This window comes from Rhopalosiphum padi, chromosome 4 (genome assembly GCF_020882245.1).
Source record: "Rhopalosiphum padi isolate XX-2018 chromosome 4, ASM2088224v1, whole genome shotgun sequence".
NCBI classification, from domain to species: domain Eukaryota; kingdom Metazoa; phylum Arthropoda; class Insecta; order Hemiptera; family Aphididae; genus Rhopalosiphum; species Rhopalosiphum padi.
Genome location: NC_083600.1, coordinates 33,995,274 through 34,020,476, shown reverse-complemented (window position 1 = coordinate 34,020,476; position 25,203 = coordinate 33,995,274). Strand labels below are relative to the sequence as shown.

At 25.2% G+C, this 25,203-nt stretch overlaps 1 protein-coding gene across 6 annotated transcripts; it reads left to right on the top strand.

Moving 5' to 3' along the window:
• Window positions 1–520: 520 nt before the first annotated feature.
• On the top strand, window positions 521–25,203 carry LOC132930659 (tudor domain-containing protein 7-like). 6 transcript variants are annotated; one of them, XM_060996642.1, is made up of 26 exons: window positions 526–597; window positions 668–866; window positions 995–1,065; window positions 2,675–2,763; window positions 5,528–5,733; window positions 6,580–6,684; window positions 6,745–6,843; window positions 8,514–8,555; window positions 8,632–8,724; window positions 10,023–10,064; window positions 11,857–11,919; window positions 12,036–12,155; window positions 13,745–13,822; window positions 14,075–14,149; window positions 15,034–15,105; window positions 18,499–18,585; window positions 18,901–19,044; window positions 19,417–19,587; window positions 19,648–19,815; window positions 19,900–20,082; window positions 20,172–20,426; window positions 20,994–21,215; window positions 21,276–21,521; window positions 23,996–24,100; window positions 24,166–24,371; window positions 24,830–25,203. In XM_060996642.1, the coding sequence occupies exons 4-26, from the start codon at window positions 2,679–2,681 to the stop codon at window positions 24,843–24,845; spliced, it is 2,883 nt and encodes a 960-aa protein (XP_060852625.1). In that variant the 5' UTR covers window positions 526–597; window positions 668–866; window positions 995–1,065; window positions 2,675–2,678; the 3' UTR covers window positions 24,846–25,203. The 6 variants fall into 6 exon arrangements, with proteins under 6 accessions (XP_060852624.1, XP_060852626.1, XP_060852628.1 ...); XM_060996641.1 differs by having other exon boundaries at window positions 521–866; XM_060996643.1 differs by lacking the exon at window positions 995–1,065 and having other exon boundaries at window positions 521–866.

Below are 25,203 nucleotides of genomic sequence, written 5' to 3'. Positions count from 1 at the left end.
AGTAAGTAGTAACAGCATTGATTATAGAATAGACTATTTTATAATCAATGGTAACAGCATACGCATTGTCTGATCACCGGACCGAGCCCATGATAATAATATTATTTAACATATCATGTTCCTAAATATTTTGACAATTTGACATTTTGGTCTTTCGATAGAATAACCGCATGAGCATAAGTCGAAAAAAATGTTAGCAACAATCACGTATTTATAACAACATAAATATAAATAACTAGATTAAAATTAAATAGCTAATGACCCTTATACTCAGTTGTAATTTGTAAATGATCAATAATAATAAAACAATTAAATATAATAATAATATTTTATTAATATTACATTTTGTATAATAAGATACTTCGTGCTGATAATACGGGTAGGCGTATGACGTAATGCGCGGACTTGGACCAAAACCCAACTGTAATGACAATACTATGATCTCTATACCTTGATCAGACGCGAATCAACGAACCGATTGCTAAATCAGTAATCACATCTATATTCTATCTGTGGGAATGTGGAGTGTGAATGTAATTCGTAAAACGTTGGGAGTTGGGAATTTGGGATGTTATGTTTGTGATGCCCTGTCAACACGTATGCAATAATATTTATATGATGGTATAATATAAATAATTAAGTAATAAATTTACATTATACTCTACAGTACTACACCATGATATGAGTTAACATTTTAAAGAGTTATTATAATTATACACCATCGGAGTAATTATCACGCACGAGGCACGGGTCATTTGTGCATCCGCCAGTCGCCTATTCGTGATATCAGTTAACAGTATTAAGTGTACTACGACAGTATTTCGAATGCAGTATTGCATATTGCATTAGTGCAGTTCCCAGTCCCGGTATGTATATGTTTTAATACTGCTGTCTAATAATAATAATAATAATAATGATAGAAACTGTATAGATTATGTACATAAAATACATCATGTAATATTACTCATAATTATTGGGGCACGTACTTTCACAGGAATTTCCCGCTGACAGTCTTCTATACGTTGAGTGATTCGATTATAATTTATAGCAGAAATCCTGAATCCAGTAAGACCATCTACTACTACTATTACTACTATTACTTAATACTATCAAAAATAATAATAACACATGTTCAATTTCTCATACTTTAGTAAAAATTACTTAAAATCGTTCAACATAATTTCTATTTTTTTTTCTCCCGCGGTTTTTCTTAAACGGTATTAGTTCCTCTCACCGCCGGTGCATACATCTTGCAATTCGCTGAAATCCAATTAAAAATAGTTGAGTCCAATTAAACTTTGTCATTGTGATCGTGTGTGAATGTGTGATCAGAATACAGTGACGGAAACTGAAGTGTTTGCGAGTTTGCGACCACTAACTACACACTACTACTAAGTGTGAAATTTTGTCTGGGTGAGACGTAATTGTGTAAATCTTAAATTCATAAGTTTTTGTGTGGCCTACGAACGGCGTATCAGCAACAAATATTTAAGTCGTGTTTCATTCTTCAGTAAGTTTTTTTTCCTTTATCCACATCGAATTTCTTTTTATTTTAAACTTTATCGTCCAATGTAAATTATATACCATAATTTCGCCGTCGTTCACTGTTGAAAAAATCTAAATCTTATTAATTTTAAATTTTTTTGGAAATCTGAGTTGGATTGCTCATTACACCTACAATCAAGCAAGCGTAACAAATTCCAAATGTTTCAATAAAAATGTCTTCTCCAAATAGCTAATGCTCTATTTTGCGTTTCAAATGACACTCTTTATGGAACACTTGTCCTATTTAATAACATTTTAATTTATTTGCAATTGATAACATGTATAATGTGTTATAGTAATCGTTTTCCAATAAATTTACATGTAATAACACACATTCTTTTTTTTTTATATATATAATTGTTCAATCTGTAAATTATAATTTCTTACAATAAGTAGGTACAAGTGATTTGAGTAGTAAATACAAAATAATTTAATTTAATAGACACGATAATTAAACTTACTTTATTATATTGAGGCAGTAGTTGTAAGAGAAGAAGCCATCCATTAACGTAACTTTATAGTGTGGAGAGTATTAGAAATTAAGTCCTCTAAAAGGTCACGACACCATTTTCGTTTTAAGCTCTTTTTGGGGTCACCTGGGATAGTGTGAGTTGATAGATTTGAAATAAAGGGTTATGGTGTTTTGAGAGATTGGAGTGGAAGCGCTTATAAAATATTTTGGTTGTTGGAATATTGAGTTTTCCATGAAGAGTGCCATTTGAAACATAAAATAGAGCATTAGCTATTTGGCGAAGATATTTTGATTGAAATGTTTGGAATTTGTTAGTGTTGGAGGGATTGAGTTCTCCTAAGTTGTATCCCATAGGCCCATATCAGTTTGAGTAGGAGTTTGTATAGATGTAATTTATTTTTAAAATTAATATGTTTAGACGTAAGAAGAGTGCATAGTTGTTGAAAATAATTATTAAAGGTTCAACATTTGATTAGAATATGGGTTGCCCAGGTTAGGCATAACACGTATTCACCATTCACATTGAATTATAATTTTATTTTTACACTAATAATACTGTAAATTATTCATTATAATCATGATTTTTTATTGTTTATACATAATTTATAGTCAAATGTGTATATTATAAAATATTTTTTTGTTCTCAAAACGAATCAGAAAAATGGAGGAATTGGATTCAGTAATACTCAACTTAAAAGCTTGTCTACTGTCTACCAAAGGCGGAGTACAATTAAATCAAATAGAAAGTAAGTTTTTGAAATATTTTTTGCATTTTAATTATTTTATTTTTTGTAGAATTAATGTTTATAATTCTAAAGACAGGTATAACTCAGCATAGGCACAAATAGGGTGGGGGTCGTAGCCCTTTAGTCCCCCCCAAAAAAACCGAATGATTAAATTACATAATACATTCAAAATCCAGTATAGAACTGAGCTACCCAAAATTTCCAACACTATTTGCGCCTATGGGTATAAGTCTATAATCTAACCATTTTCACATTGTATTTTCAATGTTGTAGTTGAGGGTGTTTTCACAAATTTTTAATATTGCCTATAGGAATAAAATAAATATGAATACCAGGTTTTAAGATCATACAGTCTCGTTTACAGATAATCATATTATCTGATAATATATAATATATATTATTATCCTAAATTCTTAAAATTAAATAAAAATATCTAGTTTAAGAACCCTTCATTGATAGCTAATCAATAAGTAGGAACCGCAAAAATCAACAAAAAAGTAAATGTTGAACTGTTTAAGTAAGTATTGTCTCCTATTACTAAAAATGAATTACTAATTTTTAAATAAAGTTTATTAATAGTATATTATTATTAATAAATGCCTTAAGTATAGTATATAATATTTTTAAGGTTTAAAGTTAATAGTAATATTTAATAAATATATATATGTTACCGGAAATGTTGACAATTTAGGAAATGACGACAATTCCTAGTAAATGTTGACAATTCCTAAAAGCGGAAGGCAATGTTATCACCGCCTAGGAATTGTCATCATTTCCGTAGTTTATTAGGCAATGTTATCATTAGGGCCCGAAATTTGATGATCTAAAAATATATATAAAAAAAATGCATAAAATGACATTTATTTATTTATTTTTTTTATAAAATGATATTAAAAATGTATATTTTACTGTAAAAATTAATAAATATTGTTTCAATACAAATTATAATTATTATAAATTAATTAAATAAAACTATATATTATAGTCCTTTACACTCTCTATATAGTAGACACTATCGGACTAATAATGCTGTCAAACTCATATTAAATGAGAAATGGTGATACACGGGTATATAAAATAAACTTATAAAATTATTTTATATATCTATGCGGAGACATGAAATTATATCAAACACAGGGTTTATGTCGATTGCGATAACCATATGTACACAAGATCAGAAATAAATCCTTGCAAAACAAATTTATTGGATCTAAGTACTGTTTTAAAATCGGCAGGTCAAACAGAAAAACCATTATCACTTCGGGAGGCAGCTACTGTAAATAGTATTTCAGGGGCACAAGGATATACCCGATGTCAATGTAAGACAAAATGCAAGACGAACAGGTGTGCTTGCAGATCGGCATCTAGAATTTGTAATTCTAAATGTCATGGAAGTTTGCCATGTGAAAATAAAAATGAGTAACTACGTTGCAAATCATAAAAAAATTTTAAAAAGCTTAAATTACATAAATTAAAATGTTAAAAAAATTCTTATTTATTTATTGATTATTTATTAAGGTGATACTAGATTAATTAATAATTATGTTTGATAAAAGTAATATTTAAATAAGTCAGATTAAATTTAAAAAATCTGGCATCTTTGCCTACTATCGTTAGGAAATGATAACATATACTAGGCGATGATATCATTTCCTTCCGATTTTAGTAATTGTCAACATTTACTAGTAATTGTCATCATTTCCTAAATGTCAACATTTCCGGTAACATATATATATATATAAATAACGGACATAATTATAAATGGACCATCGTTTGATAAATAGAACCCCAAATTGTAAGTGAAAATCTGGTTAATAAATAGCCATATATTGGCTGATAATGCAATATCAAGAAAAGCCGAACTAGTACCATCAAAATTCAACAAGGATCTGGAAATTGAATACACTCCTTCTGATATAGTGAATAAGAATTATGTACCTATCACATCATATATGGTCTTTTAGCCAACACAAAAGTATTCTCCGACTAACCGTTGTAATTTTTTAATTGCAAACTTACAACAATATGTTGTTTCTCATTGCTTTGTTCTGGAATAATATTCATAATTTTATATACATACATCATTTGTATTACTTTTATTTAATATTTATAATTATAAAATATTTATTTGTTAGTAATCTTCAATACTAATATATTTTTTAATATTTACATATTTTGGATTTTTTTTCCATATTTTAAGAAAAATCGATACATATATATACATATATTGATATTTTTATTACAATAAAATTCGTTCCCTGTCATGAGTCTTAAATATTTGTGGTAAGGAGTAGCAAGAGTGTAGAAGTAGTATAAAGCTAACAATATAAAATTTGTTAGGCTGATTGCAAAATTTGACATGTTATATGTTTGTTAGATGTTGACAACATTAGCAGATAAGATAACCTCTTAATATTTATGTATTGAGTAAATATACCAATACGTATTTATATATTATTTATTTAAATTATTTCCACAATATTCCTAAAACTTGCTAACGAGGTGATGCTACTGAATATGTTTAAGATATGAAAAAAATTAAGTTTGAAGTTTCTGGACTAACTGAGAAAACCTTTTAAATTTCATACCCAGTTCCAAATAGATATTATAAGTTTAATTTTATGCAATATTTTAGCAAAAAATGTAATCAATTATCTATGTCTTCAATGATTATATGTAAACATTAAAAAAATCAAAAAAAATGTATACTTAATTTGTTATATTAAAACAATTTATTATAAATGACTACTTATTTTCTGTGCAGATGAATATTTTAAATTAAATGGCGAACGAATTCCATTCAGGCAGTTAGGATTTCCATCATTAGAAGCTTTATTACAATCATCTGGAAAGTTTAATATTCAAAATTATGGAAGCAGTACTATTGTACAAGCACTAGGTACTAGCAAAACACAACATTTGACTGATCTTATCAAAAAACAGAAATCAAAACCACCAAAAAAAAAACCAGTAAGTGCTAATTTATAAAATAAAATAAAATTGTCGATGTATAGTTGAAACATATTAAATTATTTTTATGACTGATACTTTGATCATGTATATATTCCACAAAGAATATTTAATGTATAACTAAGTTTTAATTATTTATCATTTGTCATTTTATCAATCTTTCAACAGTATTATGTTTATGTATCTGTTAATTTTTTTTAACATACATCTTTAGGTTAAATGAGTACTATGATGAGAGAAATTTTATCAAATAATTATAAAATACATGCAGGGGGCTTAATTATAGTATAATATATTTATAGGGAAAATTTAGGTAGTAGACTAGCATTTTGCATTTTTTTGCAGGATATCCCCTTACCATTCCAAACCACTCACCTAAAATTAAAATACATTGAACTCAAAAAATTGTTCAAATTTTTATTTTTATGTATCAAAATAATAATAATAAAATACTCCAAAATAAAAATATTCTGCTTCAGAATAATAAGAAAATAAATATAAAATTAAAAATTATTTTTCCCCGAGGTGCGTATACATTAAATGCTCCACTAGTACCGCCTATGCTTAAAACAATAATATATATATATATATATATATATATATGACTAGAAACTATGTAAGAAAAATATTTTCAAAAGCATTTATAGATATTGAAATAAGGTTAAAGAATTATTTTGTATAAAGTATTCATTTAAATTATAATTAATTTTTTAATTATTTTCACACAATTACATAATTAACATTATATATTATTTACATTTAAATATCTTAAATTAATTGTTTGAAATCATTTTAAAAATTGTATTTGAATTTAAATATTAAATAATAACCATATGCATTTTTTAGTTTATAGGTCTTAAATATGCTCCAAGAAAATTTGATACTTCAAATACCTGTAACAGACCTAATAATTATTCTAGACAAGGAAGTAATGGCTTGAATAATGGATCAGTAAGTGTAAAGTTAAAAATAAGTTTTATCTCAGATTTAAAATGTTTTATTTATTTTCAGTCAAGAAACAACTATCAAGGTTCTTCTATTCCTAGTCACACCAACAGTCATAATAGAATACAGTCATCATATAGCAATAACAGACATATTAGATTCAATGTATGTATACATATAATATATTATTTAATAGTAATAAGACCTCTTATTCTAAATATGCTAGTCTTTTTTCTAAACTTTAAATAGTATAATGGGTTGGGTACTCAGCAAATTATTGTCAAGAAAAATTATTAAATAAATAACTGTTCTACTTTATATTTTTAAATTTCTTTTTGAAAGGGAATAAGTTATTAAGCATAATATTGTATATATATTAATTATAAGTTAATGGTTTACAAACATTAATTATAGTATTTGTAGATAAGTAGGTATTTGCATAATTTTTGTTGTTTTTTTAGTAAAAATACATATTTTTTTTAGTTTAAATAGATTAAGTATTTTGAATTTAAAAGTTATGCATCTACCTAAATACTTAATAGTTTTTTTTTATATTTTAATTACATACTCCTTTATAACACTTAAGTTAAGGGATTGGCTACTGGTGGCCCATGTGGCCGTGTTACATTTCAAATTACTTAATAAAAATATAAAATTATAGGATTTTTCTGTATTTTATTATACAGTAAAATCCCGTTACAATGAACTCCAGGGAACCGAATTTTTTTTTTGTTATAATGTAAATTTTGTTGTAACAAAATAACTTAGATATGAATTAATTTCTAGTATTGAACTATAAATATGAATTGTAAATTTTATTAACTTTTTTTGCTTTGTTTTCTAGCCCGTTAGATTATCCCTTTTAAAAAACTGGACCTCTTGTAGCATTGAGTTGTCCTTGATGTATAGAATCTGTAAAACAATTACAATAAGAATATTGATATAAATAATATAATATAATTAAGAATACCTTAATTTACAATAAGAATATATGTTAAGTAAACATGACATGAGTCACATGAAAAAAGAAGTAACTCAGTGGCAGTGGCGCCGAGTTTAGTTTAAAAAGGTGGTTCAATTCTCACAAAATCCCCCTCATCCATCCACCTAAAATTCATTATTCTAAAACTTAAGGGGCCGCTACACCAGCATCTGTTTTCTCTGTCTATCTCCCACATAATATAGGAACAAAGATACTCCATATTTCCACGATTACGATTCTCTGGTTCAGTTTAGGGTAAAAGCATTTATTATATATTTTATCAAGAAGAGTATTTCTTGTACATTGACCGGATAGATTTTTAATATTTACATTTTTTATAAATATAAGTATGTTTATTTGTATTTTGATTATTTTTAACCATTAATAATTTATTCAAAATTGTAAATATTAAAAATCTATCCGATCAATGCACAGGAAAAAATACTCTTCTTTATAAAATATATTATAGATGCTTTTGCCCTAAACTGAACCTACAATTTTAGTTGGTTCAAATGCACCTCCTTAATTATGTACTTAGACGCCACTGCCAGCAGTTACACTTTATACTTGGTTTTTTAAATTTGTAATGTATACCTATATATTTTTTGGATTTTTTAATAAAGGATTAAGTGCTTAGGTCAAACACCAGATTTTATAATTTAAATATAAATTTAGTTGGGCAAAAAAATTATTTGATGTTTATAATTACTAATTGTCATATTCAATTTTTAAATAATTGTTATAACTTAATTTTTTTATGGTATTTATTGATTTTTAAATATTTACATGCACTTATTATTTCTAAAATAAATATTATTTAATTATTGTTAATAAAATGACAATTTTTTTTCAGACCAATGAGTCAAAAACTATTGATCACAATAGTTATAGAAAGGTAAATAGAATTAATTATTTTGCTTAGTTATACAATATATTTTTTTACAATTAATTATGTGATTTATCTAATTTAGCCTCAGTTTTCTACAAGTAACTTTAATAATAGTACTAAAAACTATAATGGAAACCTTCAATTAAATTCTGATGAATTTTTGCCTGAAACTAAAGTAAGACATATAAATAATATTTTTAAAACTATATTTTTAAATCTTAGCAGTGAGAATATCACTTCTAAAATAAATAAATATTTTTATTTTATTTATTACTAAATGTATGTTTATTGCTACGTGAATCAGTTAGTAAATTAAAAAAAGGAATATTATTAAAATAATTATTTATATTTTTTTATTTTTTGAACATTTGATATCTTTATATCACAGTGGAAACTCGAATGTTGGTACTAGGACTGTGGAAGTTAATTGAATTAACAATAATATTGCAATAAATGTAGATATGCATACAGATTTATAATTATAAATTTTTATTTTATTATAAGCTATAATAAACATATTGGATAATAAGCTCCAATAAATTAATAAGTAGCACTTTATTCCATTGAAGTACAACAATTTTATGAAACTAATCTAAAAAAGTTGTTTGGTCCATCTAAGCGCTTTTATATGCAAATTCACAGGCAATTTTTTATATTATTTAAATTTTTAAATATACATACAATTTTCCAACGCCATTAAGGATAATCAAGTTGCATTCAAATTAACAATCAAATGTTGTATTTTTAAAAATAATAAAAATATTAGTTATTAGTTTGTTGCGTTTGTTGATATTTCTATCATTACTACATGCAGTTTGCAGCCAAAAAATTGTATAATATTTATATTAATATATAATTTCTTTAATAATTAGTTGTATGATTATATAAGTTAGTGAAAATAGTAACAGTAGCGGTGCATTGACCTAATTGAAACACTTTCAAGTAACTCATTTTATTAACTAAGAATTGAGTTTTATTGATATTTTATAAAAGTCAATTTTTGTTTTTTTTTCGGTAGTATTCTCAAAACTGGTACAACTATTGAGTTATTTTGAAAAAACCAAAAAAACGGTTTGAATATAATCTCCTTTAAAATAATTTTTTAATACAATGATTTATCTGCTTAGTATTGCACTATTTATGTTTTTTTTACTGAAAATCAGTTCATTTGTCACTCTGGAAATGTTGTCTGTAGTTAGCTGGACTGCATAACACTTGTTTTTTTGCTATCAGAATATTTTTATGATATTCAATTAAATTTTTAAACAAAGTTAATGCACATTTTCTTACCTGAAAATAGTTTTTTTTTTTTTTTGATAAACAAACTTTTTATTAAAATTTTGTGTGATTTCTTTGGTATTTATTAATTTTTTTTACAACCATGCTATTTCTAATTAAAATAATTTCTTTGTTTGTATCAATGCACTGTAGAAATTTTACACTGTATTAAAATTAGATTGTAATGTTTTGCAGCCCCCCAGACTTAATTTAAGTAAGTCAAGATTGGTTGTTATCGTAAGTTAAACAGTACTTCATAGTTTATATTTCATTATGAAATTTTGAATATTTTAAACAATGGTTCAGAAAATTGTTGTCATTAGTTTAAAATAATGCATTGTGTGTAAATTTAGTATTATGCCATTATGGAAGTTAAGTTTTTATTATTTGCAAATGGAATTGTTGTATTTGTTTAATTGACTTTGTATGATTTTATTTGGAGTATCTATTTTTTAGTGTGAACTAATTTATACCCATAATTTATAATTTATATGCTGTAGATTGTTACTTTTGCCTGGTGATTTTTTTATAGTTAGATCCTATAAATTGTGATTTAATTGTATGCCGTAATTGCTTTAGTACCGTCAGTTGTATATTTTATATGGTGTGTTGAGATTTACAATTTAAGTGGTATCTGACTTATTTATATATATACCGATTGATTCACTAAGTATGTTTAAAAATTCTTTTCTTTTTTTCTTAACAGTATTATTCAAAATCTGAATTTTTAAATTTTTAAATATACTTAAAAGAAATTATATTTCTCAATACTTGAAATTTTTTATACAATTTAAGTAGTAATCTATGGCAATACAAATATCTATTTTTCAAATGAGAACTATCCTTTTAAATTTTGAGTTATTTTTTTCATATATTTTTCATATGAGAATCACATATTGTAATTCACAATATGGTCTTAAAGTATATTTAAAATCCCAAAAATCAAATTTTGATTAACGTAATATAAAAAAAAAAGTGAGCATGCATGCTAAATCACTGTATATGACCATTGGCTAGTTACAGAATTATTATCAAGATAAATATATTAAACATTTATGTATGCATCATAAAGTACCTCTATAATTTTTTATCACCTTATTGAAAAAGTTTGGGTCCAAGCCTAAAACTTTAAAAATATACAAATGAAGTTTTTTTTTTAAATTGTTAGTATAAATTAATACGATTTTCTATTTTACCATCTACATGAGTAAACTTGTATGATTTTTGGAATTAATATTAACAATCTTGACAAAGAAAAAAAAATTTTTTTACAATTGTAATGTATGTATTTTTACCTGTATGAAAATGTCTAGTTTAGACTTTATCTCTATTCTATGTATTTAACTTCAAAATAAAAATGGTATACTATTGTTTTAGATTAATAAATTGTTTCTTATCAAAATTAACTTTTTTATAAAATATTTGGTTTAATTTGAATAATTTTCTTCATTCTTATATTTGTTCATTTCTAGTACACAAGTTAAGAACCACTTAGATAAAATTTCATAATTGTTAAATATGTTTTTGGTAATAAAATAAAATCAGTTAGCTTATGAAATCCCCCTTCTTATGTGCAAGGCAATTTATTTTTGTTAAGCTAGAAATTTATTGATTTTACAATAAATTGACAGATTTTTTTATTTTTAGTTGTCATTTTTTTTTTCTTTAATTGTTCATCTGCAATTTTTAATTAATTTAAAATTATTTTAATTATTTTATACAATGCTAATTAAGTATGATAGTACCATGGTAGTTTTCCATTTTTATCTGTTATCATTTTTTTTTAATTCAATGAGTATTTAAACATTTAAAATTGTCAATACTATCAGTATTTTTATCTTTGATTAAATTTCTTATGATTTAAATTCTAAATATTTCAATTGTTCTAATAAATTAAATATTTGGTAAAATGCAGTTTATTTTAAATTATAATATTAAAATATTTTTGTTCTTTATTTATTAAGTTATACATTTTTATTATTTTTGATTAAAATATAAATTATAAGTATTTTTTTTGTTGTCATTATAGCCTTTGAATAATCTATCCAGTGATAGTAAGAAAAATGGTGTTAAATCAATTCCAATTTCAAATGTAAGCAAACATAAATTATATTTATGTACAAAGTGAACATTTTTGTGATTATTATTATTCAATTTTCTTAAATATATATTTGCAAATAATTTATTGTTAATTTATTTTTAACTAAGGATTCAAAGTCATTGAATGAAAACGCCAAACCAGAACAAATTCCACTTACTAGCAGTTGCAGTAGCTTAGAGTCAACATACAGTTCTAGTTCTACTAGTTACAAACCTATACATACATCAGTGAGTTATATATTTTTAATTTTGTTATTTTTATTATATTTATTAAATGTCATTTATGAATTCAGTTTTTATTTGATTATATTTTGGTTACTAAACAATTATATGTGTTATTTCATCAAAATGTATCTAAGTGTTATAATATTTTATCTATCATATTAACATAATATAATATAGAGGATTTATTGGTAAGATGTTTTGATTATACATCAGTATTTTTAAAATTTGTTTACTAAACAATTTTTTATCTGAATGGATGATTTTCAAACATTAACAATACAAATTATATATAAATACTTTTTCTCATTTTTTTGTCAAAAACCTCATATTAATAATATTGTAGGTTTGAGGTATTATAAACTTTAATAAAAATATACAGTTGAGATATTCTTTTGTCATTTCAAATTTAAAAAAAAAAATTGAATAAATTTCAAATTTTGATTTTATAACATATTATCATAAATATAAAAATATGATTATACATTTTAATTCATCTATTTATCATAAGATAGAAGTTTTTGGGGGGAAATTGTATTTTGGTCATTAAATTTGGTTTGATATTACAGTTTCATAAATAATTTTTACCATACTATAATAGTATAAAATAATCGTCCTGGATAATATATTGTATAGATTAGTTTGTCAAAAAATTTGCCCCTCATTTTTGTCTTTAAACCTTTAATTATTGATTTTTGAATGTACACTTTTAAAAGAAAGAGCAATATTTTTAAATACTTAGATTTAAACCTATAATTACATAATTTTAGTTCTTAAGAGGATGTTAGGCACACATGTGTTAGATTCGCCTTACAAACATACAACATGGCAAATGTGTTTTCATTAGAACCGGTTTTGTTCTGTTAACTTTAATAAAAGACCAAATTTACCTAATGTCAAACTTAAAGGTAAGAATATAATCTAGGGTATCTCCTTGGCCTATTGATATTATTATTTTAAAAGAGAGATAAAGTTATGTTACACATCACAATTTTAAAATGCCTATAACTAACTTTAAAATTATAATATTAATAATACCTTAGATTATATTCTTACTTTTAATATTGATAATAGGTAAATTTACCTTAATATTAAAGCTAACAACATGAAATGGATTCTGCTGAATGCAAATTTGGTATGACGTACATTAGTAAGATAGAGAGACAATATATATATGTTTATGACATTCTCTTAATAATAGTAATACATAGAATATAAAATACATGTGATATTTATTATACTAATACAATTCTTTAAACAATTTTAAATAAACATTTACTATTTTGTGGTTTTTGTTTATGTATTAACTATTATTTATTTGTCTATTAAAATAATATAATTATGATAATTTATCATAATGACCTAATAGCCATTAATGATTTAATAAATATTGGTTGATAATACATATATTTTACATTAGCGTGTATTTTGATTGTTGATATTACCTTTATAATAGTTTGTATAGTATTTTCACCATATTTTGAAGACATTTAGTATGTAAACACAATTAACTAAACAATAATTAAGGAAAAAATAGTAATAAAACTGTATAGGTATACTAGATTTTCACTTTCTGTTATATTTGTTTATTTAAGCATGACAAATTCCAAATTGGAGATACAGTCAATATAAATAACAAAGATACATTTCCGAAAAATCATATTAACATGCAGGTAATTTGAAAGCTTAAACATGTTTTTAAACAGGGTCGGCCTGGGTACCTGAGGGCCTAGGCAGGAATTATTTTCTGGAGCCCAATAATAATTTTATACTGTATTTTGGGGTAACAGTACAGCCAGTACAGGGGCCCAGGAAAACTATAATACGGCAAGGGCCCAGGCAGGAATTCCGGCCCTGGCCAGGCCGACCCTGTTTTTAAGGTTCTATTAATAAAATATAGTTAAAAAATATTTTTTTTTATCTAGGAGAATAATACTGAATTTAAGAAATCATCTAAGCAACCTAAATCAATTCCAAAGTTGTCATCTTTACAAAACATGGTAAATTTAAACTATTATTTATATTCATTCATAAATTACTAATTTGATTTATTTTATTCAATTTAAAAATAACTACTTTATTCAATTCAACAAAGCCATATTAAGATAACCAACATTGTTATTGCTATAATAATAAAAATTATTTTTTTTTATGTAAATTTTATTTTGTTAATTGATAATAATTTATCACAATATTTTATTTATTGAAGTTACAGTGTGGTAGTTAATGAATAATTTCACATATTATAAATACAGTAAAAACTCTTTATAATGAAACTCATTTCAATGAAAAAACTATATATAACATAAACATTACATTATAATGGTTGGTTTGATTTATAACCTATTGTATAATTCTTGTACCCTCTATATTACAAAAATTCTCTATAATGAAAGAAATTTCTTGGTCCCTTCAAATTCGTTATATAGAAAGTTTTCACTGTATCTATATAGTGACCAAAATTGCATGGTCTTAATAAAATATTTTCTGTTTATTAAAGAGTTAGTTCTTAAAATTCAGATCCATTACTTAACTTAATGGTAAAAAATTATCATGCCTTATAGTTATAACATAAAGATAATCAGATTAAAACTGATTAATTTTCATAATTTAATTACTTATAACTAAAATATATTTTTCTGTTAAAAATTGAGTATAGATTTTAATCTTTGTTGTATGCATATACTTCAATGTCTTGTAATATTAAATTAATTTAAAAACCCTACCAACCTACATCCAGTTTTTTTTTCTTTTATGATATTTATTTTTCTTTTAAAATTATGCTGAACATTTTGTAAAGAAATTGAATATAATATAAATTGGGAATCAAAACTTAAAATATTTGTACTTAAGCACAGTATATTACGTGTATTATAATTTACAGCCGCCTATGAAAATATCAACTGCTCAAAGTAGACTTGAAAAATACCCTAAAAAATGTGAAGAACAAATCAAGGTGAGTAGTATTTTATTTATTTAAAATATAATATATAATTTAATTCTAAATCATATCATTTTTATAATATTGTTAGATTTATTGTTTAAATAAAACCATAAAAAAATTATAATTTTTAATTCAACTTGAAATAAAATTACTTTTACTTATATAATGCATGTTGATAGAGTAGGACCTATTCAGTAGGTAGTAATTCTTTTACCATAAAAAAATTGCTGTTGATGTCATACCAGGGTTTTACAAACCCAGTACTACAAATGCTGTTTTAAAAATATAAAAATTACTACGTGCATATATCAAAGTATAACATTTAAGTTCTACAGTAAAACTGGATGATAAATTGACTTTTAAGTAGTCGAGGTTAAACTAGATCCTGGTATTTATGGTATATTATTTAATATAAACCATATTATTATGATTCAAAAATAAATTTAAATTTAATTATCTTATATACTCTATATCACTGATAGAACAATAGTAAATGCTAAAATTTTGCATTATGCTTTATGCCATTTAATATCATAAATTCATAACGATACTTGACTCCACGAGTTTCGATCACTTGGCAGTCGCATTATTCACATGTAATATAATAATTATTATATTATGTGCCAAATGGGTTTATCTATGGTTAAAGGACCAAGTCATTTTTAGAGGGTTAAACTGCTGAAGTCCCCTAGTTTAAAAAGTGGTTATATTGAGTGTGTGTATATAGTTTAATATACACTACACTACTACAGTAAAACCTCTGTTGTCGTCTTTCTTGTTTATGAGCCACCTTAAAGTTGGTGGCTTGTTATGATCACGGCATTACGCCTTAACTAGATTAGGTGTTTATCTACATATTATATTTATGAATTAACCTATGGCCTGTTGTTTCCTTTAATATGGAAACTGTGAATAGTAGTGATCACTGCTTTTTTATTAATATGTAATAATTTTAATAATATGTTTACCTATGTATTATAATTTAAATTTTTTTATCAGAATTTTTAAATTTATTCAATAATAGATATGTAATATGTAATATTATATGTATTAAATTAAATTAAAATTAAAGCAAAGTATATAGTAAAATAAAATTCATAAATATGTAATTCAATTTTTTTCCCCACTTCGCTTTAAGTAAGATTCATTCGGTTATAACTGTTATAAGACTCACTTTGTGCTGGTCCCAAAGTGAGTCTTAAAAGCAGCGTCCACTGTGTTGCCTCCAATACGCATTAACTATACTAAATAACCAACTAATAATTACTAACTAAAAAAAAAACCTATTAAATATGCATTACTAACTAACTACATATGTACTTTAAAATCATTAATTTATAATACAATAAATATTTTATTATTTTAGTATAATAAACCTATTTTGATTAGCAAATATATTAATAATATTCTCAATACTGATATTGATATATTTTTCAATGTATAATATTGAAGAGTTATTACATTTTTCAATCCGTCGCGACTATAGTAGGTATAATATATTGTAATAATTATTATATTGATTAAATTTCGGGAAAAAAAATATTTTGTAAAGTTCCAAGATTTTGGCAGTTCTTGTAAAATAAGTCCGACGTCCGACCGGCCACATGACTTTGAAAAATGTTCAATAATTTTGGGGGGGCTAAGCCCCCCCCCACAATCTTTACCTATGTACACACCTACAACATAGCAAATTTTCGTTCACCAGTTTCGATATTGCACTGTTAGTTTTGATATTTGAGTGACCTATTATAAAATTTAAAGGTAAGATTATTATCCAGGGCCCTACGGAAGCCTTTTATTGATATTATTATTCTTATTCTTAAATAAGTTATGATCTTTTTGATGAAATTGCACATTTTAAAATGATCATAATTTACTTAAAAATAATAATATCAACAAAAGGCTTCTGTGGGCCCTGGATAATCTTACCTTTAAATGTTATAATAGGTCAATTCACACCAATATCAAAACTAACAGAGTAACAACTAACAACACAATATTGAAACTGGTGAACGAAAATTTGTTATGTTGTACGTATGTAAGATGGAGACAACTCATATGCGGGTACTATGTCCTCTTAAAGGCAGAAAATAGAAATAATACGACTATGTTTAATGGCATTGACAATCCTCAGCCAAAGGGCAAAGAGGAGTTCCACTCACTATACAAAACGGCTTAAAATATACTTGAATTAAATACTTTTTAGTTTTTAGTAATTAAATGTCATACTAGTTGATAATTTAGATGAGATTAAGTATCCTGAAAACGATTTATATCAGTGAGCACGTTAATAGATTGCACATCTATACATAATATACCTAAATTTCGCCTGAAATGTCATAGTTTTTTTAATTATCATTATTTGAGATTTTATTTATAAATTTGTTTATTTTATTCTTAATGATTAATATGCATTAATCGTAGTACTTAATTTCCTATACTTAATATAATGGACTTCATTATATTATACTAATATAATTAATATTTTTAGATAAAAATATTATTAATCATCGATTTTTATTTATAAATTAGTATTTAGTAAAGGCCCTACAATGGAAACTATTATTTTGTTTATTTTTAAACAGTATCACTAAAATGATATTGCGTCATCTAATAATCATTAATTATTATTATTATAATATTTAATTATTGAAGGCCTGCTTAGTGCTTACGCCACACAGGACACGTCACTGCATTGGCAGTAAAATACTTTGAAATAGATTCAGTTTAGTGTTTACTGTCACCATAAAACAATTGATTTATACCGCCACCGTGGCAGTGCATGCGGGTCATAAATTTATAATATTGTTTGCATTCCATATTATTATGATTTAAGAGCATTATTTATAGTACCTATAAATTATAAATAGAATATTATTGATAATTAATAATAAATAACAATAATTATATGTTCTATGGGCCATCGATAGGTATTAACTATTAACTATTAATATCTAGTCTCTACCTTAACCCTCATAGCCCAATGACTGGTATTACCAAAAGTTCATGACTACACTTATTAACTAATTTAACTTTAACCTAACCTAAGGATATTTATTCATTAACTGTATTATATTTTTTCTTGTATTAGATTAACATTATTTTATTGAATTATGATTCAAAATTGTATTATTTGTATACTAATGTCTTCATAATTCACTCAATTCTTTGATATCTACATATATTTTTGGTTCATTTTTTTTAATGATATTTAATTAAAATCTATAATTATGGCTTATGAAATGTTTATTGCCAATTGTACTGATGTTTTAAAAACGATTCAAGAGTCATGTAAAACTTTTGAATTGTTGTTAAATAACTTTTGCAAATTAGTACGATTCAAATAATCTTAATAATATATTAAATTCATAATTTCAAGTATTAATATATAATATTATATTTTAGGTTGATGTAGAAAATAAATTGAAAACAGATAAACTATATGCTGCAGCTACAGATTTGAGAATTGAAGTTGAAGATCCTACACTTGAGGTACCTATAATTATACATAATTATTTTATTAACAGTTATATTAATGTCGCTTAGCAAGGTCACTGTGATGTTACCTATTAAAAATAATTGCTGTGAAAACTAATTTACAAATTTATAAAATTAAATTCTTATGTAGATGATTCACAAATTAATTATAAATTATCTGAAAACCTTTTAAATTTTGAATTTTGATGAATGTTCAAATTTGTTGTATATTATCAAAACTTTATTTGGTTAAAACTACATAGTTATAATGATATAGTTATAATTTAACATAAAAACTTGATTTTCTAAAAAATATACATCGTTTATTAGGTGTTTGAAGAAGATAAGGACTACATTAATGAATTAGAAACATATTTAAAAAATTTAAACTTATCAGAACCATATTACGAGTATATGGTAAAAAAAGAAAAATCTGGGAAATTAATTAAATTAACACACATTTGTACAATTAAGGTAAGTGTTCAATTATTGTTATGTTTAAATCTAGTTTAAGCTTATGTAGAATCTTGCAATTTATTTTTATAACTATAGATATTGATATTTTTGCCATTAGATATTTGTTCTTATATTGGTTCAAAATGTATGGCTAGTAAAAAAATGTATTACATATGTAACACAGTGTAAGAAGTTTAAATTATTATTATTATTATTGTTAAAAAATAACAGGTATTCCAAAAATAAAATGTAATGTAAGCTATGCTAAATATATTAAAGCATCAGTATGTTTCATTAACTTGACATATTTTGAGTTTTTGTTTTAAGTCTTAAAATTAAGTATTGTAGAACCAAGTTTTACAAGTATAAAGTGTATGTTTTATTTTCTAGGTAAATGAAAAAAGTGTTGGTAGTTCTTTTCCAGTTGATTGTAGCTCAGATGAGTATGCACAAAAAGTCGCTGCAAAACGGGCTCTAACTACCTTGAAAAAACAATATGGTGAAAGTGTTATTTATCCAATTACCAATGACATCAATACAATGGCATCTTGCGTTAAAACGGTATTATAATAGAAATTAAATACCAATTATCAGTCATTAATATATTGTATTCTATTTTAGCTTTTAAAACAAGGATATGAAACAACTGGTATTATGAGTGATGTCTTAGAACGTTTATATAGGGAGGAATTTCATGAGAACTTGCCTGATAATTGGGATCAGCTTCTGGGAGTTTTTAGTTACTTCATATTTGATAAGCTAGCACCTAATAAAGTCGTTATTTACTTTGTAATAATTTTTATTTTTCTGTCAATTAAATAAAATAAAAATAAAGTATATATTTTGAGTTATCATTGTTTATTTACTATATAGAACGAAAACGAAAGTAATCAACAAAATGGTCATGAGAATACAAATGAAGATATTGCAGATGAACAAAGCTTTGTTCCAGGTACTCCTTTATTATTTGAAGACTACGTTGAAAAATCTGTTCTCGTCTCTGCTAACTATGGTTCAGCTAGTATTTGGATACGTTTGGTTGGACAGAGTGCAGATGTAAGTATTTGTAATCGTCTTGTTAATGTATAAAATAAGAAAATGTTTACCAAGAGTAAAGAATATAAAAAATAATAATATGTATTTAGGAAAACTTTATTCAAATGCAAGCAAAATTCAATGACACAATGAACACAGAAAAATTAAGTATCCCTGATCAAGTGTTGGAAGGTGAATATTATGCTGTGCTATATAATTCTTCTTGGCATAGAGTGCAAATAATTTCTGCTACTATTGAAGATGGTACAGCTACATGTTTTATGATAGACACAGGCGAGCAATTGAACATTGCCAAAGATCAGATTTGTAATCTAGAACCAATATTTATGAAACCTAAAACACAGGTAAAATGCATGATTAAATTTTGAAAGAATAAGTTAATTGGTTAATGTTTTGATATTTATAAGATATTTAGATATGATAAAAATAAAATTCATCTTTAGTAATATTATCACATTCTAGATAAAAGATAATAAGATTAATAACTATTATTTAAAACAACTTGTTATTTTTCATTTTGATATTTCTTAAAAATATTAAATATTGTATAAAGTTTTTCTTTATGCATTAATTACATCATAGAATAGTACCTATTTTCATCTTTAAATGACTTTTTATTTCAAGGGTTTATGTAAAATTTTACTAGTTTTACTTTAGAAAATGAGAATTAAAAAAAAATATATTGTCATCAACTTTTGGTTAAAATTTAAAGTTGTAAAAATATAATACATTTCTTCAAAGTATTTGATGCTACAATTATTATATTGTCCATTAAGATAATGATAGTTGAAGAAATGTATTTTTATTAACATAGTAATTATTATAGCTATATTTAAATTTATAAAATTTAAAACAATGAAATATATACAACTTGATTCTAAATCAATATATCCTTTGATCTGTGTTTTTAGGCAATTGAATGTACTTTAACCCGACTGGATAATTTTGGTTCATTTGATGGTTTAAAAGAGTTATTGGATGAAATGATTTTGAATAAAACATTCTTCCTTGTACCTGACTCAATTGAAAATTATCCAAGAATTACTTTGTATGAAAAAGGAGGAATAAATGTAAATGATATGATCATTCAAAGATTTTTAGAAAAAACTTCTACTAAGCTACCATTATTTGAGGTAAACAATCTTATCAGCGTATATTTTGTCCATTGTTTATGATAAAAAATTATCTTACAGGATCAAGCAATTGTGGATGGAAATGTATCGTCAATTGTTGAGTCTGGCCATTTATATTTACAATTAAACATTGACATTGTTACATCACTTGAAGAAATATTGTCAAGTATTGTCGAATTCTTAGATCCAGAATATTTTTTGAAAAGCAAAGAAGATATCTTAAAAGATAAAGTTTATATAACTAAATATGAAGCTGATGACATATGGAGTCGAGTTAAAGTTTTTGATATAATCAATGACTCTGAAGTTAGTAAAAATGATGATAAAAATATACTTAAAAGAGAAATAAAATCCGATAAATATGGTATAATTTATGATAAAAATTTGATTCGTCGCTGGATGGCTTCCTTCAATTCTTTTCATCTTGTGTTTATATATTTTTTTATTATGTTAAATAAGTATGGATTATAAGTTTTTCTTTCAATAATTAAAAAAAATATATAAAAGTGATATTTTGTTTTAATTTAATTATAACATTGGAGTATTAATCAAAATTAATTCATGATAGTTTCACTTATGTCTCATCTCCAGTAGTTATTTGGTCTCACTGTTTATCAATCATTTGTTTGTCTCATTTTTTTTTAATTTCTTAGATACAAATACATACAATTTTTTTTTTTATTGATCTTATAAAACTGCAACTATGGCCATTAGCTACAATTTAAATTAGTTAAAAGGTATTTACAGTTTTTACAAGTTTTTTTTTCATATATAATGCAAAATTGAAGAATAAGTATAGTTACATTGTATATACCAATGGTTTACATATTATTATATTAAATTGTAGAGACCTGTCGATTTAAAAAAAAGTAACATCTTGGTGTTTTCTTTGGTTTTGGGTCCTAGTACAACGTCAAGTGTCGTGTCTAGCCCAATGATTTGTCAATCTTGTTGGTATTTGAGGCATTCGATTATAATGTGTTTCACTGTTAGTTGGACGTCACAAACTTTGCATGCAGGGGGTTCTTTCTTTGCCATTAGGAACCCATGTGTAAGTCGCGTATGTCTGATTCTTAATCGGTCTAGTATTGTTTCTTCTATTCTTTTTAAGGAAGTATTTATCCACCTTATGGTACTTCTTTTTATTGTGTCAAGTTTGGTGGTTTGTTGTTTCCATGTTGTTTGTTGTATAATTTATGTGCTTTTTTAGGTCTTTGTAGCATATTCCTGGTATAGTTTTAAATTCGGAATTTGTGGTGGCGATCTTGGACTGTTTATCAGCTAGTTCGTTTCCTTTAATGCCAATGTGTCCGTGTACACACATAAGAGTGATTTTTTTGTTTTTGGGTAAGGCTTCATTTAATTTATTCAGTATTTTTATTGCAATGTCTCCGGGTTTGAACTGATTTTTTATGTTATTTATTGTGCCAAGGAAGTCGCCTCATATTATGTGGTCGGGGTGTTCATCGTCTACGATTGTTTTAAACGCCTTGAGTATCGCTTTTGCTTCGGCCGTATAAATGGAACATGTGTTTGATAATTTCAATTTTCAATAATACATTTTTGTTTCTATGTATTATTGAGATCCCTACTTAGTCTTGTGTCTTAGAGGCGTCTGTGTAAACTTCTTAGTATTATTTATAATTTCTAATATGCTTAGGAAGTTTCTTTGGTATATTTCTGGTGAAGTTTGTATTTTTAAGAGTGAACTGAGTTCTGTATTTATATTGTATGTGGAAGTTCATGGGGGGTATAGTCAATTGTTAACTCATCCAAGTTAATGTCGTTTTACCTAGTTTGTCAAATAGTTTGGTGTTTTCGGATAATAGTGGGATGTTGTTTGATATAAAGGATCTAGCCGTGTATTTAAGTGATTGGTCATTTCTTTTAATTTCGGGCATGGGTTAGCCAGCTGTATTATATATGCTATAGATTGGACTACTACGAAAGGTGCCTATCGCTAGCCTTAACCCAGTGTTGTTGGTACTGTCAATTGTTTTTAGGATAGATTGTGGTGTTGTTTTGTAAATATTCTATGAGTGTTCTGGAGTCGCCTTTTTAAGATACTGTATATGAGTTTTCCATATAAGTCGGAAATCAAAGAATAGACCGAGTATCTTGACTGATTTTTTATTGGGAATTAGGATATTATCTAAGGTAATTTAGAGTTCGCTGACGTTTTTCTTATTTGTTAATATGATGAGGTTAGATTTTGTTGGTGAGAATTTGAACCCTGTCTTTCTTGCCCATTCGGCTAAATTGTTGGTAGTTATTTAGAGATGTTTTTGCACTGAGCTTAAATTGTTGCTTCGATATGAATAGTTGAAATTGTCAGCGATAAGGTTACTATGGACAAAGTCAAAAAACCTTTTTTGTTTTAAATGTTCTAAGTGCAATTTACTCTATATATGATATGGAAATTGTATCAATACCTAAATATGTATAATAGATTAATAATTAATATTCTAACCTGACATTATAAATTAGGAATTAAAGAATTAATATTGAATAATTGTAATGTTTTTAAAATTTCACTTATGGGTTAAAATACCCTGGGATCAAATATCTTAATTTATATACCTAAGCTAGGAACTAAATATCTTATATATCTTACCTTATATTTGCAGGAGATAAAACGTTGGTGACTTAGTTTATTTTTTTATGTACATGATATGTAATTTTACAATTAAAAGTAACTTAATTGAATAATTGCCTTGCTTTTGTTTTTCAGAATCAATAGTAGTTTATTTTTCTAAGTAACCTATGTTATATTATTTTAGGCCAAGATAATGTATATAGACTACGGTAATATGGCACAATGTGAAATTACTAAATTAGCTGATTTGGAAATGTATGATCCATTGTTGACTAAAATTGCTCCTCAGGTATTCAAAAATATCTAAAATTAATATTTATGTTAGATTAAAATTGTGTTTATTTAATTTTCCAGGCGATAAAAGTTTCAATGAACTTTTTACCTCCAAATACTATGACTCCAGATATTGCCAATAAGATATTTACAATTATTGGTAATAATACAGTTTTAGTAAATACAGTTAATGCACCTAACGATGATGTGCCATGCGTTCAACTTTACAAAACCGAACCGGATTCTCCTAATATACCATACTGCATTAACATACCACTATTCCAAAGGTAAAATTAATTTTAATAAAATTACATTCTGTGACTGGTGTTACAATCATTAACTAGATCAGTGGTGGGCAAACTTTTTAATGGGGGGCCACAAAGTCTAAGAAATTCTAGAGGAGGTCTAAAATTATAGAAAAAATGCATTTTGTGTTATAGCTTTGAATCATATAATACTATAGTTTTATACTATACAGGCCATATACTATCCATATCAATGGACCCTCGGCAGGCCGGATTAAATACTTTCGCGAGCCGGAGTTGGCCCGCAGGCCGTACTTTGCCCATCACTGAACTAAATCAACCATAAATAGTAATAGTTATTAGAAATAATAATAAATAAAAATGAAGAAAAATAGACAAATATGGTACACTATTGTACATTATGACAATTTTATAGTATAGGAATACTAAATTTCTTAGCAATAATATCTTATGTAATTAACAATTTTGTTTATTTTCAGCTTAAAGAAACAATAAATTACCACTTAAAGGACATTTGATGAATTGTTATTATTAAAATCTAAATGTATTGTTAGTTTGATCTGATGTTGTTACATTAGTTTTATACAAGTGTTATTCTAAGAAAATACTCATCATTTTTTATTATTTTTATTATTATAATTATTATTTAAAATTTAAAATTATGTTCATACATGTTAAGAGACATTTAAAGAATTTAAAACAAAATGTAATATTTGTTTCATTTGTATGTGCACTTAATATTTATTTATATCAGTTGCATGTACTAAATGGTTTTCAATTATGCAACATTTTAACCATATAAAAATAATTTGTATTATGTGAAAAACATTATAACTTTGAATTCAATTTTTTA